General features: G+C 41.3%; 1 protein-coding gene across 1 annotated transcript; it reads left to right on the forward strand.

Annotated features, from left to right (window-relative positions):
- The first annotated feature begins 773 nt into the window (after positions 1 to 773).
- On the forward strand, positions 774 to 17306 carry LOC110086869 (carbonic anhydrase 13). The gene is made up of 7 exons (XM_072999082.2): positions 774 to 947; positions 7530 to 7727; positions 9331 to 9449; positions 11942 to 12037; positions 12988 to 13050; positions 13902 to 14057; positions 15310 to 17306. Exons 1-7 carry the CDS (start codon positions 917 to 919, stop codon positions 15421 to 15423), a joined length of 777 nt encoding a protein of 258 aa, XP_072855183.1. The 5' UTR covers positions 774 to 916; the 3' UTR covers positions 15424 to 17306.
- The last annotated feature ends 129 nt before the right edge of the window (positions 17307 to 17435 follow it).

A 17435-nucleotide genomic window follows, 5' to 3' on the forward strand; every position in this document is an offset into this window, starting at 1 on the left:
TGATAATGACTCAATCGGATCCTAGCCCTAATGTGGGTTCCCCTCTTCAGTGAGATCCTCCTGCTGGATTGAATCCTAGCCATAAGAGTGGGTCTCCTTCCAACATGACTGATTGCAAGACCCATTAAGTTCTGCAGTCCAGAACTTGGGAGTTAGAATAGTCTTTTAGGACCATCTACCCTTCCCACTTCTTGGGATTAATTTTATGAGAATAACACAGGGACTACATTATCTATACGGTCTTCAGTTTCCACGAGGTGAGTTGGCCAGTTGACGACAAAATATTTTGGAGGTCGTTCATTCATAGCGTCACCGTAAGTCGAAAACGGTTTTGAGGGCACATAACAAAAACATCACTGGCAACTGTATACACATCTACAGTGGGTAATCTCCCATGGAACTGGTGGAGCTTCCTTTCGAAGCGAGACGTCGTTTAGGACTGTAGTCAGAGCATGGCTACCAGGTTTGCTAGTTTGGACTCTAGCTGGTCCCTGCGGCCAGGATTTATGGTGTGGAAGCAGATTTCCTCTGCACAGCTTATTAGGAGGGGAGCCGTTTTGTGGGGGTGACCTCTCAGGAAAGCTGCCCAGGATGGGTCTCCCACGGCAGTTCTGGCGAGTTGGGAAGGCAAACCCCTTCCTCGACTCCCTTTTCTGACGGCCCACGTCGAGCGGCAGGGGCGGGGGTGGGGTGGGGGGCGCGGCTGCCGCTAAAGCGCCCCTGGTGGCCGGGGGCGGCAAGCGCAGGGTGCGCCCCAGCATAAGAAGGCGCCGCGGGAGGCCCCGAGGGCGCGGTCGTTGCTGGCCAGGTGGAGCGGACGGTCGCTTTTTCTGGCGCCTCCTCGTTGCCCCCGCGGCCGGCGTTGGTCTCTCTGCAGCCCCTCCTCCAGCGTCCACATCCCGTTAGGTGACCAGCCATGCTGCACTGGGGATACGAGGAGGACAACGGTGAGGGGGGAGAGCTCCGGCTGGCTCTCGGGGGGGGGGGTCGAGGGCAAGTCGGACGGGAGGGAGGGAAGGAGGAAAGGAGGGCAGTCAGGCAGTCAGGCACCGCAGGGCAGAGGAGCGCGGCACCCCGACGGGCAGGCGAGGCCAGGTGGGTCGCCCGCCGGCCTTGACTTCGCTTGAGCCTTCTGCTTTATTTCACTGTTTCACTTTGTTTTTAGGCGGGCAGGGGCGACCTGCGGACTTCTGGCTTGCCGGGAAATGGACGTAACTTTTTAAGCGTGGCGGGAGCGTCTGCTTTGCTTTTCCAGACGTTTCTTTTTTCAGGAAGCGGGACGTGTGTGAAAAGGCACTTCCACCATACGTGGAACCGAAATCCTTTCAGGGTGTGTTTTATCTGAAGCAAGCTCTGACTTCCCCACTAAGTCCGCCTAGGGGTTGCAGCCTTGGAAAAACGGGGCACTTAAATGCTTGAGGCCATCACAGCTTTCGTGTTCTTGCGTCCTCTTTTGCCGATCAGATAGGTCTTTCTTTAAATCTTGTCTAGAAAAAAGATTTCCCGACGGGTAGACCTGCTAGTCTGCGTTGCAGTACAAACGACGAAGAACGCTGTGGTACCTTGGAGAGTAACACATTTAATAGCGGCATAGGCGTTCATGAGCCATAGTTTTCTTCAGCATCCTTTCTCTCTGTTTTCTGAGATTAAAAGTCAAACTGTTAGACATGAAATTTTAATATGGAGTGGAATTTGCTGTTGTACTCAAACCATTCTCAGAGGCCGTAAATTATAAGGCTTGTTAATTTAGCCTAATATGATTTAAATTGTGATTTAAGCAGGCTGGTTTTTAGCCCTGTGCGTTTCTGCTTCAAGGAGATAAAATACTGACAACTGTTTGTGCCAAACTAGAGTCAGCAACTCCTCCCTCCCTTTTAATAGTTAGAACTATTAACTGTGATTGTTAAAATGAGGCATGGGGCTGTAAAATTGTATTTAAATGTAACTGGATTACTTTTCCTTATTTGTTGTGTAGTACGGTATTGACAATGTCCACAGGTTGTGTCTTTTGTCCCCTTTCTATCACAGATTTCATAGCTGTTTAAAGTCTTTTAAATGAATTCTAGGGCAGTGGAAACTTTAGACCCTTTTCACAGTGTCGCTCAAAAAAAAACATTTTACTGCACCTTCACCTTGTATCATGTGTGAATGTTGTTCATTCCGGAATGCAGAGGAGAAGGCAAGCACACATTCTGCTTAATATAAATGCTCACCTTTACTCTGATGTAAGCAATACCTATATGTCACTTTGGAAACAATTGCATCATGAAACTGATTTTTGATGATGGCATAAAACCAAAATTGCAGATTTCTAAAATGTAGTTTCACTTTAATATTGAGTACTATATATGCATCTATGTATGGGTGTGAGTGTCTCTGTACATTTATAAAACTAAATTTTCTGGGACTAAATTTAGACACATTGTGCCAAAAAAATTTTAAAAGCAAGATGCAGACACACACACATCTGAGTTGACTTGACAGAACTCACCTTCATTGACTTCAGCTGCATACATGACCAGTTTAGAGCATACAGAAGTAACTCTTTGGACTTCAACTCCCAGAATCTCCCAGTTAGCTGGGCAGGAAGTTCCAGTTGGAGTCCAAACAAACAAACAAACTTTTCCAAACTCTTCTACTGTGATCCATCCGTGAAAAGAAGGGGGAGCGAAAAAGCATCTGGGAACAGGAGAATTTAGCATTATACACCCTGTGCACAATACAGCTCATACAGCCTAATGTGTGGTTGGCATAATTGCTGTCTCACGTGCAAGTCACCCACTGCTTGGCATACGGAGGGTTTGATGTCCCCAGCAGCGCTCAGCAATCATTATTCTCTTTGTTTAAATCAAAGTACTGTATTAAGCATGTAGCAGGAGAGCAGGAGGACTGACTATGGGATAATAGGTCTTTGTGGTAAAAATCAGGTTCACAATGTTCCCACCCACTTCCAACACTTACATCCTCCCAGGTTGGGTATTTATTTATTTATGCAACACAAACAGTATTCCATTGCTGCTGTCAGCTAGATAGTAGACCCCTTGAATCAATTGCTGATTTGTGAGTAATGCTTACATAAATCTCATGGAGTCAATAGGTCGGCTTTATTTGGGGCTAACAATAGGATACTGACCATATTTTGTAGGGCTAAGGCTAATGAATTTGAACTCAGACTTCGGATACCCTTTTACATACAGAGTTAGGAAGGGTGTAAAGTTAGGTTTCTTTAAAACTGTGCCCCCCACAGTCTCTGGCGCTCAGCAAAACTACTTAGCAAGTAGGGTGCTTCAGCATTTGCCTTAAAGCTGTGCATTGTGTTACAATTGCCTAATCTTGATCCAGCAGCAGGGTGGATGACGTCTGCGTAGCAAGCTGGGCATCAGAGATAATGTAATAGAACACAGTGCTCTGCTGCTAGTAGAGGAGACCCAAAGGAACTATTGTATGTCTGCTTAGTAATATTTCAGAGGTTGGTAAGGTACCTCCTTTGCAGACAGCAAACATTGTGACTGCTCAACAGCTTTGTTGGCATGCAGTTGTTAAATGTGCTTATAGGATGGTACATGGAAGATCCGTTTTATAAGGTGCGACAAAACAGGGAAGTAGAATCCCATTGGATCACACTGAAAACATTGTTTCATTGGGTGCATTCTCCTTTAAAGCAACCCTTTTGTGCACACATTCTAAGGCACATTTATACAGTCCCCATTGCTCCAACCCGGCTTCAAAAAGAGATTGCACCTAGATCAGCCCGGCCAATGAACCTAAAATGATCCAGATGACCATGGAGCAGGACTCGTCTGGTGTGTGATTTCCTGTATGTCAGCTGGTTGCTGAAAAATAGACAAAACCAGGCCATGCCAGAAGCAGTCCAAAACAAGACCTGTATCCCCATCTGATCACACCCATAGTCAGAGGAGGTTTCAGTGGGGGAAATGTTCTGATGCATCAAAGTCATTCGCTTCAATGATCGATCTGTTTCAGAGATCTGTGTGGCTGGTGACCATCCAGTGATCTGCCACAGTTATGCTGTATTTAAACTGCAAGCCCCAGATTAATACCTCACAACTAGAAGATTTTGTTGTTTTGGAAGACAAGGGTACACCTCCTGCAGCCGTGGATGTTGACTGCCTTTTGGATGGTCCATTAATATAGCAGGATCCCACATGGTTTTCTCCATGGCCAAGCTGATCATCTGTATTGTATGTTCAGGCTAGAGAGAACCCCATTTGACTGCTGCATACAGAGTGCTGGTATACAAGGTAAAGGCAAAGGTTCCTCTTGACAATTTTTGTCCAGTCATGTTCGACTCTAGGGGGCGGTGCTCATCCCCGTTTCCAAGCCATAGAGCCAGAGTTTTGTCCAAAGACAATCTTCCGTGGTCACATGGCCAGTGCGACTTAGACATGGAACGCTGTTACTTTCCCACCGAGGTGATCCCTATTTATCTACTTGCATTTGCATGCTTTCGAACCGCTAGGTTGGCGGGAGCTGGGACAAGCAACGGGAGCTCACTCCGTCGCGTGGATTCGATCTTACGACTGCTGGTCTTCTGACCCTGCAGCACAGGCTTCTGCGGTTTAGCCCGCAGCGCCACCATGTCCCGGTATACAAGGTAGCAGTGGGTAATAGAATTGTCAGTGGAGATTGTTGGGAAATAGAAGTACACCATGGGAGAGGTGTGTGTGTAGGGGGAAGGAATATTTGTGTGTGTATGCATGTACATGAATGTAGCACCTCCAGCTCTCTAGCTGAAACCAGGTGCAGTTCTCAAGACTGAAAAAGTTGCTCATCCATGGCACCTATTCCAAGGTGACTGCAAACCTATCCCAGTGGTCCTTTTTGTACACATTCTAAGGCACACTTATGTCTGATATTTAATAAAGTACTTGTTAGAACTCAAGAGACTAATAAAAGCCAACAGAGATGAGTCCTGTAGTCTTAAAACTGCTTTTGAAATCTAAAGATTTTAATAGCAGTCTACAAAGGTTACAGTGCCCTCTTGGATTTACACACTCAGTCACACACACTTCTCTTTGGATAAAACATGCACGTTTTGGATCCTTCCCTAACTGCAGTGTTTCTAATGCAATTAAATGTGATTGTACAGGCTGGTATAGTTCATGAATTGCAGAAAAGAAGTAAACATTATTTTGTCGTCATCCCCCCCACACCCTTGGTATTGTGTTCTAAAGCAATGCCATAAACAGGGTGGTCATTCCATATATAGTATTTAAACTGTATAGCTGGTCTGTTGTAGGGTTATAATTTGATGTACCATGTAAGGTGTGGGACAGAAAATAATCATGGTGGACCAGAAACAGAGTTGACGTAGAATGAACTGTGCATCTTAGATAACCTTGGGAGATGAGGGGTGGTGTTTTTTTTTTCTCTACTCAGAATTACAGGCACGGAGTAGGCCAAGATAAGTGTCCTGTTGTTGGTGGCTTTTGGCAAGCTGTAGTCATCTACAGTCATGAAATAAAACCATTCTTCCATGTTATGCAGCCCTTGTAATGCTAACTACAGCAAAGTGCAGAAGGACTCTGTGTACCTGAAATACACTATATAAATGCTTTAAGCAGTATAAATGCTCAGTATAGTGATTGTTGCAGTAGAATAGATGGTTGATTAATTTCTTTGCCAGAAGTGGTTTAAAATGGATGTAGATAGTTCTTTTCTGTTCTAAGCAAAGGCAGGAGGTGTTTGTTGTGCTTTCAGATTTCAAATCAACCATACTAAAATAAATGTTGATATCATCCCTATGTTTCTGAACATAGGCAACCTTGTAGGCTATCCTCACCATCATGTCTTAATTCCAAGGTCTTCCTGTTGGAGCTGGCATTCAAGAAAAAGAGCATCTTCTTGATTCAGGAAGTGTAGCAGCCTCTAGTTGTTTCTTTCATGGTGGTGTGTGCTGCTGGGGTGATATATTTGGGTTTTTGAGGCATTTGGTGTGTGAGAGGTACAAGCTGGGTAACCTGGTGATGGGGTGATGTGTTACTTCTTGCCTTAGGAAGTAGCTAAATCCAGGCTCCTTCTGTCTTCTGGACTTCTGTCTTAGTGCCTTAGGCTGCATAATTATAAGCTGAGTAAATGCTGGTAGACTCAGTAGTTTATGTGAGTGAATGGATGAACAGTGTCTGATTATTTAACTTCATTTAATTTATTTTGTAATGAATTTAACTTAAGAAATAAGTGCTAACTATTGAACTGAAAGTAAAATATTATTCTTAAGGAGTAATTAATTCCAAGTAGGTAATGGTAGGTATTTAGGTTAATATTTAATACATTTATTTTGATTAAAGATAAAATGGATGTTATATATTTTCTAAGAATATTCATATTTAATGGGCTACAGAATCCAAGATATAAGATACGACTTAATGACTAAACAACAAAAATTCTGCTTAAATTGCACCAGCTATATATAATTATGACTGTATATGTCTATATTAGCTTTAATTAGCATATGAAATTATACAAAAGCATTTTCCTTTTTAGTAGTCAATGTCCTTCATGTCTTCCATTTTGGGTATGATATCTCTCCTTCATTTTATTGATGCAGCAGTGCAATTTCTACAAAGCATTTACGAATGTGCAATACACTTTTATACAGTACAGTATATGTATTTAAGTGGGATACCCAGTGTGGCATCGTGGACAGAGTGACAGACTAAAACTCAGGAGGCCTGGGTTCAAATCCCCACTCAGCCACAGAAACTCACTGAGGGGTGGAACTGGTAAACCATTCCTTAAATATCTCACTTATCTTGTAAGCTCTACTAGGGTTACTAGAAATTGGTTCTGATTTGATGGCACTTAACAACAAGAGTGTATGATTTTCCATGTTTAGAAACACAGATTTCATCCCAGCGTGCAGATGTGTATGTAGTGGTGATAGTTCAATGGTACAGTGCATGTTTTATGTGCAGAAGGTCCCAAACTGAATCCCTTTGATCTCCAGTTAAGGTTGCAAAGGATCCTTCTCTAAAATCTTGGAAAGGCACTCCCAATCAGTTTTGACAATACTGAGCTTGATAGACCTACGGTCTGACTCAGTACAAGGTAACTTCTTATGTTGTTAGGACTGAGACATATTAAAGCATTTTAGATGTAAGGGATACACAGTAATCAGTTAACAGGTGAATGTTCTCTGAATCTGTTGCATGTGTGTGTTAATTTCAGGTGCCTGCTACATTCCTTATGACCAGAATGCCTGGAAGTAGGCAGAAAATGACCAACCCTAGTGTTCTAACCCTCATCTTTGGGTATTTAATTCATTAGAATTAAGATTTATTTATTTAGAGAGCAATCTTTTAGCTCATCAAAGACAACTTAGGTGGTGTACTTTCCACCCTTTTAAATCCGAACATTTTTTAAATAATGTGAATAATGTCTTAAAAAGACAAATAAGAAAATCCAGGTAGGTTCTTGTGATTACTTTCTTATATGACAATTCCTTTTTCTCTCTCTGACTGCTTGGAGTGTATTTTAATGAACAACTTTTCTGCTGCACTGTATTCTAGGACCTTCTCGCTGGAAGGAAATTTTTCCCATTGCTAATGGAGACCGTCAATCTCCCATTGATATTCAAACTCAGCAGACCAAATATGACCCCGCTCTTCGTCCTCTCTACCCTAACTACGACCCTACTTCTGCTAAAGTCATCCTCAACAATGGACACTCTACCAGTGTGGAATTTGATGACACTGAAAATAAATCAGGTTTGTTTCCTAGCTGATTTCATTCTGTTTCTCTGCAACCTTTTCCTAAGGACAGTTTTCAGTTTTAACCTGAAGGTGACCGTTCTATGAAACATAAAACTACTAGTTTCCAGAAAAGATCCATTGTATTTTTCCTTTGGTATGTTGCAGTTTAAGATGACATTAATTCTCACTTGTGCCTGTCTGACGAAGCTTGAGTTTAGATGTGCTGTATGCATCTTGCTCGAATATGATTCTGTCTCATCTACTGTCTCATCAGCTGAAGGTTGCCCAAGAAAGCATACTTAAAAGCTGTAAAATTCATTTGCCAAAATCACAGCCTTCTCTCATTCTCCAGCACAGTTGGAGTCTTTGTCCATTTGTAGGTCTCATTCCATGGGAACAGGTCAAATTTCTCATCTCCTTTTTGTCTGTAGTCACTCAGTTATGTCCCAGCCCTAAGCTCACTTTCCCAAAATCAGATGATAAAGCAGGGGAAACTGAAATGGTAAATGAAGCGATTGCAATTCTTCCTCCCCACCTCCACCAACAAAGTTCCCAATAAGCAAGATTTTCTACATTTTTGTGGCTGTTGAATTTAGTAAGGAGAGATCTCTTTACCCATGAAAAATACATGTGTGCAAAGAACCTAACATTATTTTGCTAAATCAAATCCAAAAATCCATATACTCAGGCACAAACTAGCAGAGTTTATCATGACAGCATCCTGAATGCTACAAATTTTATGATACATAAAGGAATACTTTGATATAAATAGGGCTTATTACAATTACTTTTCAGTGGTTATTACCAGTACTAACGCTGGTCTTTTAGGAAATACAGATTTTTCTCTGTTTTAGAAGATGCTGAGCACATCAGCAGCAGTGGCAAATTTCCACTGATTAAATGCTTCCATTGGCCTTGCATTTTGTATGAATTGCATGCACCCCAAAATCATCTTTAATCATCTAGCAATTTGCACCACAGGATTTCAGCCCAATGATTTATTTTTATACCGTGCATTATTGTATTAGCATCTGTCACAACTTCACCCATCCTGGCTCATCCCACTTGGTCATATTTGTTTTCCTAAACTACAGATCTTTTTTGTGAGAGAACTTCAGGCATTGATGTGCTTAATGTGAAAAGCATTGGTGCTAAAAGTTCTTGCCTAAATTTGAAAGCTAGTTAAACTGGAGAATACGAACTGTCTGCTAAGGTTCTCAAGGCAGCACATTATTTCCTGAAATGGTGGGATGGTCAGCTTCTTAGGGTCTATGAGCTGTTTCTCCCCTTCCCTAAACTTTTGTGGGCTGCACCATCATGACAGTCCAACTGCCCCCACTTCCCAGTGAGGCGAGAGAGAGAGAGAGATGATTCCTAAAAATCACAGATTGTCCTCCTGAGAATTTCTCTAAATCTGATTCCTCCACCCCCGGCCTGTTTTACGCCAGAAAAGCTTTCTTCTAGAAAAAGGAAATGAATATCTGGTGCATAAAGGGTTAAGGCTGATGTTTCTTTTAGTGATTCTTCCACATATAGTACATTTTAGCTCTCAAGCAATTTCTCCAAAGTTCCCAGCAATTCAGTTACCTTATTTTATATATATTTTTTCTCTTTATAGTGCTGAGAGGGGGTCCGCTCACTGGAAGCTACAGGCTGCGACAAGTTCATTTCCATTGGGGGCCCAGTGATGACTTAGGTTCTGAGCATGCGGTGGATGGAACAAAATTTGCTGGAGAGGTAAAGTATTCCACTGAATTGTATAGAAGTAATTGTTAACATCTTCTTTTTGGCTGTGTTCATCAGACCTGTTTGGGTTTTCCCCTCCCCCGAAAAAGCTGATGTGATTCCAGCAATGAAATTATGCTATGTTTACAGTTGTAAAGCTCATAATGATGCCTTAGCACTGCAAAAAGCAAAAAAGAGTGTAAGTTGGCTTAATTTGGTGTCACCTGATAATGTGCCAATACACAGTTTATTTGGAGAAAGATTGCGTTTAATGGACTATGGTGAACTTGACTATCCAGACATACTGAGTGGGTTGATGCTCTTTCTTATTCTTCTAGTTTAATCTTGTAGAATAATTGAGTAGAGTGGGGCAACTTCAATGCAGGACAATTTTCTGTGACTGTGAAGAAACTTACATGCGTGCAATTTATGCCCCACCATGTGTACAAAAGAAGATGTAGCAAATGGCTGAGACAACACTATTGAAGTAGTCTGCGTCTGGTCAAAATAGTCTTATTATCTTAACCTTTTAATTTCTTCTTAATTTTACCTATATTTCATATACATCCATAATTTTAAGTTGTGCACCGCTCTGATACAAAGAAAGAAAAAGAAAGAAAGATCTTGCAGTTTTGAGATTTTAAATCAACTTGATCTTTAAATTTCCATTTTGCCTTGCACCTTAATTGTAGGTATTCTTTCTAAGAATAAATCTCACTAGATGTTGCTGGATGGCAGGGATGGAGAAGGCGTGGCCCTCCAGATCATGCTGGACTAAGATACCCAACATCCTTGGCTGGCTGGGGCTGATGGGATTTGAAGTACCAACAACTGCTGGAGAGTCACATCTTCTGTACCTCTGCTTCACCCCAAGATCCAAATAATGTATGTTTGTCTGGATCAAAACAGTCTTTGACAGGAGTTTTCAGCGTTGACATAGAATATCAAAAATTCTAATTTAAATTCACAAAATGCCATTTACACAAAAATGTCAAAATGTTCTTTCCCTGTCACTTTGTTTTCAAATTTTAAGTGGCTTCCAATTGAATAATTTTTTTGATGAGGGGGACTTTTTGGTGTCTTTCTGTTGATGGAATGGAATAGTATTTTGAAATTGAGAGTTATTCTGAGATGGAAAATGTGCTTGCTTGTAATGCAAGTGCTGAGGACTGAGAAAGAAGCCATTTCTTGTCTAAATAGAGAAAGCTATAAACATGTGGAGTGGTTAAAATCAGTGGGGAAAATCAGTTTTTGGGGGAAATTGATTTTTGCAGTGTTTAAAGACTTATGTTTTCCACAGGAACGAGGTGAGATGGAATATAACGAATTAATAAGAGGTGCTTAGAAAACAATATGTTCCCAAAAAAAGTTCCATCTAAGAAACCAAATTGAAAGAGACAATATCTAGGATTTTTTTAGCCAGTCTAAAAAAAGTTTCCCACAGCTGGTTTTAAACATTTTCAAGAAAAATATTTTTTTTATTTTTTTGGAAAGAGTTAAGAGAGAGAGAATTAAGAGAGAGAGAGAGATAGACAAACAGACAGGATGATGAATGTAGACAGACCTGCCAAGGATCAGAAGCTAGGTCGCAATTTTCAGCGTAGTTCTGTGATGAAAAAGGCTCTTTGTCTCAAAAATGCACCTCTGCCAAATTGGCATATGCAAGAAGAAAGAGCTACTTGGCAAGCCTACGAAGACAACATGGCTCCCCCAGCAGATGTCCTCCACAGGCCATTGGATCCAAGATCCCATTAAGCTGGGGCGGCCTATCCACTGGAACCAGGTCTCTCCATCAGTGCCGATGATGAAGATGATGATGATGATGATGAGGCATAAAAGAAACAGGCCTTATTTCTCCAACAAGCCTTGGTGCAACAGCGGTGGTAAGACAAGATACATACATCCTTTAAAAGAGAAGTCACAAGCCACTGGGAATGGGCCTCCCCCAGAGTGTTTCACATTTTCCTCATGTCCTTTCTCGTTTATTGTTTTCAAATAATTCACAATAAAATCCACTCCTGCCAAAAGCATTTGTTTTCCTTTCTCTAACATTCATTATATCTTAAAAGTTACACAGTACACCTTAAGTTTCCGAATGCAGAATGACTGAATGAATTGACCAGTCAGGACTCATCTATCTTTGCACTTACATAGAACCTTTCCTGCAAGGACTTTTAAGCCCTCAGTTCAGCGCGTACAATAGGAGGATTCCTGTTGAAAGGAAGACGGGGGTGGGACCACAGCCTAATGGGAGGGACTGGGCCAAAGATGGATTCTTTGTTTGTTGTTTTAAATGTGGCCAACCCTAGGACTGGCTAGAATGGATCTTCAGAGCTTTGGACCAACGTGCATGGAGCTTCCAAAGGATTTCATTGACATCAAGATGGCTTTGGGCTGCTTGTTAAAGAAAAGCTAAACTAGCCCCCGCAAACTCCCTTCAGATGTTCGCGTTGTCTACCTTCAGTAAAATGGTAATTGATAGTACTTGTTATCTTGCTTTTCAGCTTCACGTGGTCCATTGGAATGCAGATAAATATTCCACTTTTGTTGAGGCTGCTCGCCAGCCAGATGGACTGGCAGTCTTGGCTGTTTTCTTAAAGGTAAGAAAAAGTATATTCCCCATTCCTTGTGTAGTGAAGGGTCCATTCCAAGACATTTTGTTACCTGAGGAAAAGCACAGGTTGATGCCACAAACTCCAGTTCCACAGAAACAAACTGAACTGATGGTTGATTTTACTTCAACACTAGTGATGGGCAGAATCTCCCACACTACTTGAGACAGTATGCTAGAATTAGAAGAGTCAGGATAGGTCATGTGGCATGTGCCACACTGCCCCAACAGAAGGGAGGTGCTAAGAAGCTTGAAAGGAATTTGGGACACTGTCAGTGGTTGTCTTGCTTTGCCTATTAATACGCTGATTTTGTTACGGTGAGAAGTTTTGGGCCAAACTATGGTTTAACATGTCATTTCCATGCTTGCTTGTTAACCAAATGTATCCATTTTTTTCATAAATTAAAAATGTCAAAGTGCCTATAGAATGTTTTAGCATCTGTTCTCCAGTGAGCTGTCAGAAGACTTCTCTTTACGAGTCTACATTCTAAAATAAACCCTGTAAGAATTCACTGTGCAGTTTTATGTGTATCTACTCAGAAGTAAGCATCATTGAAGTAAGGGTGACTTACTTCCAGTTGTGTACGTAGACATAGGATTATTTCCACAGGAGGGGCCTAGTGCTGTCACAATTATGAAATAACCTGTCCTTAGGTCTTAATTGCTAGCAGTACCTGTGCACATTTTCCAGAAACATAATGTTTTCCCATTGATTCCAGTAAATTTAATTTACATTGTTCATAATGGAGTGTTATTTTAAAAGTGGTTCCTTGTGTGCAGATGTTCACATGGGGGTATATATCCTTATTTTTATATGATATTTAGCTCTCCTGTGCTACGTGCAGTATTGTGATGAGAAACAATATAATACATTTTAACACTAATTAAAATGCATTTAAAATCTGAGCAAGGTAAATCACTTGACTTTTTTGTATTTAGTTAGGTGAATGCAATTCGCAGCTGAAGACAATCACAGACCATTTGGATACCATTAAAGTTAAGGTAAGATAATTCTAAATGTATGCCTACATCCTATTCCTAATCCCAACTAGAGCCAGAGCCATTGAATCCAATGTTGAATGGCAATTCAGCATTTATACAAACTTCCATTGCTTCAAAAGATTTTCACTGGTTCACACTAACAGTTGGGTTTAAGCCTAAACATTTTTAGTGCCCATAATCCAGGACATACTTATGACTCATGAGTTACAAGTATGAAGACATCTGGAAGTTCCCCACCCTATTACTAATGTCTTGTTTTTTAGGTACAGGAGGAAGACCTATGTGTGCTTTTTCCTGTATCCCAAAGATCCGTGTTCTCGACTGCATGGATCAAGTTGCATGAATGAAGTCCTGGGTGTTACACGAACATGCGACTTGTGGATCAGGCTGCTAAATCTGCATGTTCGTTTTCCCTCTCTTCTACAAACTGCTTTAACATTCAACTTTTCATGATAGTTGTTATGAAGAGATAAGACAGCCTTGTTTACTTAGCAGTTGCAAAGGGTTAGCGCTAAATCAGATGCCTAGCTTCAGAACACACTCTGGCTGCAGCAGCAAATGAACTTGTTCATATGATGATGATCTTAGAACTGCAGAAGTCAAAGGGACCCTATGGATCATTGAATCCAGCCCCTGTCAAGGAGGCACATTGGAGAATTGAATTTCCAACCCTCTGCTCCATAGTCAGATACATAAATCACTGAGCTATCCAGTGATGTCCAAGCAGCACTTTATATGGGCTTGGCCATAAGTATTTGGCATCAATAGCAGAGAAGGAAGATGTTTTTTTTTCTATCTCTGGGAGCATTTGTGAGTTCCTTTTCTCTCTCTCTCTTTCTTTTCTCCTTTAGGGTAAACAGCGCAGGTTCACCAACTTTGATCCTTCTTGTCTGCTGCCTCACTCTCTGGACTACTGGACGTACCTTGGTTCCCTCACTGTTCCTCCTCTTCTTGAAAGTGTCATCTGGATTGTACTTCGGGAGCCTATAAATGTTTGCTCTGAACAGGTATGCTTACCATGGCCATGTCAAATCTGTGAATCATAGAGTTGGAGGACACCTTTAGTGTAACCTTCTGTTTGTGTTTTTAAAATTTGAAATCAGACATTTAAGTCTGTGTTCTGACATTGAGAGAATAACAGCTGCAAAAGCCCAGCAATACTGAAACTTTAGGCCTAGCTTGATCTCTTCTTCTGTTCTGTCTAGCCAGAACTGCGACTGTCATAAAAATCCAAGTGTAGTTTGAATAGAGTCAGGGTATCTAAAGTTGCAGTGCAATTTTAGAATAGTTCCCAACTTTAGGTTGACCTTTACAAATGTTCATGGTATAGTTGATGCTTCATGCTACCAAAGTGGAGGTTCAGTATACTTCTTACAATATTGAATATAAGGGAGTAGACATGGGATATTTGTATTCGAATTCCTGGGGATACAAATATTGGTAGCACAGGTGCCTGGGAAAACCAGACCCTCCCCACCCCCCAGAACTTGCTGCTCGCCAAGGAGAAGGCATAGTTCTCACCATGCCAATCTGGGAAGTAGCCCAGCCAGCACTTCCACACCTCCCTGTATAGCCGACCACTCAACAGCTGAGTGGAGAAAGTCATCATCCCACCTCCTCACCAGAGTGGGGAGGGTCTGGTTATCCCAGGCACCTGTGCTTCCAATATTCATATTTGTATCCCTGGGGATATGAATAAGAATATCCCATATCTAAAAGGGGGCCATGTTTTGCAAAATGAGTCTGTGTTGGAATTCTGTTACAATAATTGTGAGCCTACAGTGAGTTTTTCCATCAGTGCTAATTTCCGTACTCTGGATTCCCAAGCATTTTTTTAAATGTTTACAGCCTCTTTCCAAGATTGGGCAATTGTTTGTCTAGCTGCTACACATAGAAACGTCATTAATTCCTTGTGATGTAATACTGTAATAGTCTCTGAATGCAGAGACTATGCAGTAAGACCATTTCTTGGCTTCCTCCAAGGAACTCAAGGCAGCATAATTGGTTTGCTTTTGTTTGTTGTTATGGGCTGTCAAGTTGCCTCTGACTCATGGCGACCCTATGAAATACCCTGTCCTCAATGGCCTTCTTTAGCTCTTCTGGTTTTTCTTTCATGTTCATTAGCACCGCGACAGAACCAGAGGGACTGAGGTTCTTTGCCTCTGGTTATAATACAATAATTCCTCCTCCTCGCAGAAGCCTGGGGGTTGACTTTACTTTTTTGTTTCTTTACTGAATCTTTCTGTGTCTCATCCACAGCTAGCCAAGTTTCGCAACCTCCTTTGCACCGGGGAGGGAGAGGCTGCCTTCTGCCTGCTGAAAAACTTCAGGCCACCACAGCCTTTAAGAGGCCGGGAAGTGAGAAGAAATTAAAGAAGACGGAAAGGAAGGATAATTCACAGCCATAATTGAGCTCATTTAGGGATTTAAATATAATACCTTATTATTAAATACAATACTTTATTTTAAAAAAAGATAGGAACATTCTAGTGAGTACATAGTCCAATCAGAATTAAGCATTTTCAGTCCTAAGAGTTTTGATGTGATGATTTAATGACACAGTGAACTCCCCCAGGGAATCCCAGTGGGTTGTCAAAAGCTTAAGGTTTTTCTGCCGTGTCCTGCTAATTGCTGGTAGAGAAATTCATCTTTTTTGCTCAGTTATGGGCTTCAGTTGTTTTGATTTCTCTCATGCACATTTTAATCATGCAAAATAAATTGGATTTAATATGAAAAGCAAAATTGGTAAGTTAGGTATTGTTGCACTGTATTGTGTTTAGGATAGAGCAAACTGTAGAGTAGGTGTTCGTAATGGTAGCAGTTTAGTTAATGTCATGTTTTCTGTCCTGAATGACCCTCCTTGAATGCATTACAGAGTGCGTTAACATTGTCTTACTAAATTAGATACAGTGGTGCCTCGCATAATGAGCGCACCGTTTAATGACAAATTTGCATAGGGATCCGTTTTTTGGGATCGCTAATGCGATCGCATACCGATGCTTTCTATGGCCGAAAATTGCTTTGCGATGATCAGTAAGCGTTTCGCTTACCGATTTTCGCATAGCGATTTTTAAAAAACAGCTGATCGGTGGTTCCAAAATGGCCGCCGGATGCCCAGCGTTTTTGCGCCCTGCCCTTGCTTACCAAGGGTGCGAAAATGGCGGCCGGATTGGGAAACATCGCAGAACGGTGAGTTTTGGGCTTCATTGGGTTTTTCCGTTGCGTATAGCGATGTTTCCTCATAGCTATGGTTAATCCGGAACGGATTAACCTCGCTATGCGGGGCACCACTGTATTAGTTATGGTATCTTAACTCATTGGAGGGAAGATGCACAAGTTTGCCAAGAGGTAACATCTAGATCGTGAATACAATTCAGTTGTAAGTGTAGACGATGAGATTGTTAAACACCTATCTCAAAGTCTGTCTTTCCCCCAAAGTTCTTGTAGTGAGGACATACTTTGCTCCTTCAGTGGCTTGAAATGGAACCCGGACAGTTTGACAACAGCAAACAAACAAACAAACAAACAAACAAACAAACAAACAAACAAAAGGAACAGTGAATTCTGTAGAAGATATTTGCATCAGGTCGTAGCTGCATTCTCCTGGTGGAAGATATTTAGCTGATTTGGGCAGAAGCAAGACCTAGAGCTGATGGGAGAAAGAGGGAGATGTTTAGGTGCCACCAACCTTCATACTGTGGATTGTAGAATATTAATATTTTCTCCCCCCTCCCTCAAACCAGCAGCTAATATAATGGAGAAGAGTGGTACATGAGATGTAGAAATGCTAACACAATGGTATCATGAGTTTCTTCCACCTTACTGTTACTAAAGGAGACATAGGACCATAATATCCACGAATATCTCACTTATAATTGTAGGTTGAGCTGAGAGTAGACCTCAGTGGAATTTGCGAAGACAGATATGTGTATATTAAATTGTGTTAGTGAACATAGTGCAAATCATGCCATGTATCTGTGTATGTCTGAAAAAGAGAGAGAGAGATGAATGGTGCTTTGGATATAGTATACTTTCATTGTTTAGTCCTTTTGTTTAGTTCTTAGTACTTTCAGGAAGGGACTGTAAAGAGTTCTATAGAAGATATTTGCATGAAGCAGTGAGGCTGAAGTTATTGGAATATGTTTTATAATCAGGGAAAGGAAAATATATATTTTAATTTATCAGTAGCACACTGAGTTTGTTTGGTTAATTTATATTTATGACATATTAAATAAATGCACGTTATATGAATAGTTGATGCATTGTATGTAGTGTGTGTTTTTTTCTTTACAAATAAGGAACGGGCTTGTTGCTTTTTGTTTGCCAACTCAGTGGATGTTGGAATCTGTTTTTCTTGCACAGTACATGAAAAACCGTTGGAGACT

This window comes from Pogona vitticeps, chromosome 4 (genome assembly GCF_051106095.1).
Source record: "Pogona vitticeps strain Pit_001003342236 chromosome 4, PviZW2.1, whole genome shotgun sequence".
Lineage (NCBI taxonomy): Eukaryota > Metazoa > Chordata > Lepidosauria > Squamata > Agamidae > Pogona > Pogona vitticeps.

What these genes read in the sequence shown, in the direction of transcription:
- LOC110086869 (XM_072999082.2), top strand. Translation starts at nt 917, where the DNA reads ATGCTGCACTGGGGATACGAGGAGGACAACG. An exon ending in GGGATACGAGGAGGACAACG is followed by an intron (nt 948 to 7,529) that starts GTGAGGGGGGAG and finishes ACTGTATTCTAG; the next exon opens with GACCTTCTCGCTGGAAGGAA. An exon ending in TCTTGGCTGTTTTCTTAAAG is followed by an intron (nt 12,038 to 12,987) that starts GTAAGAAAAAGT and finishes TTTTGTATTTAG; the next exon opens with TTAGGTGAATGCAATTCGCA.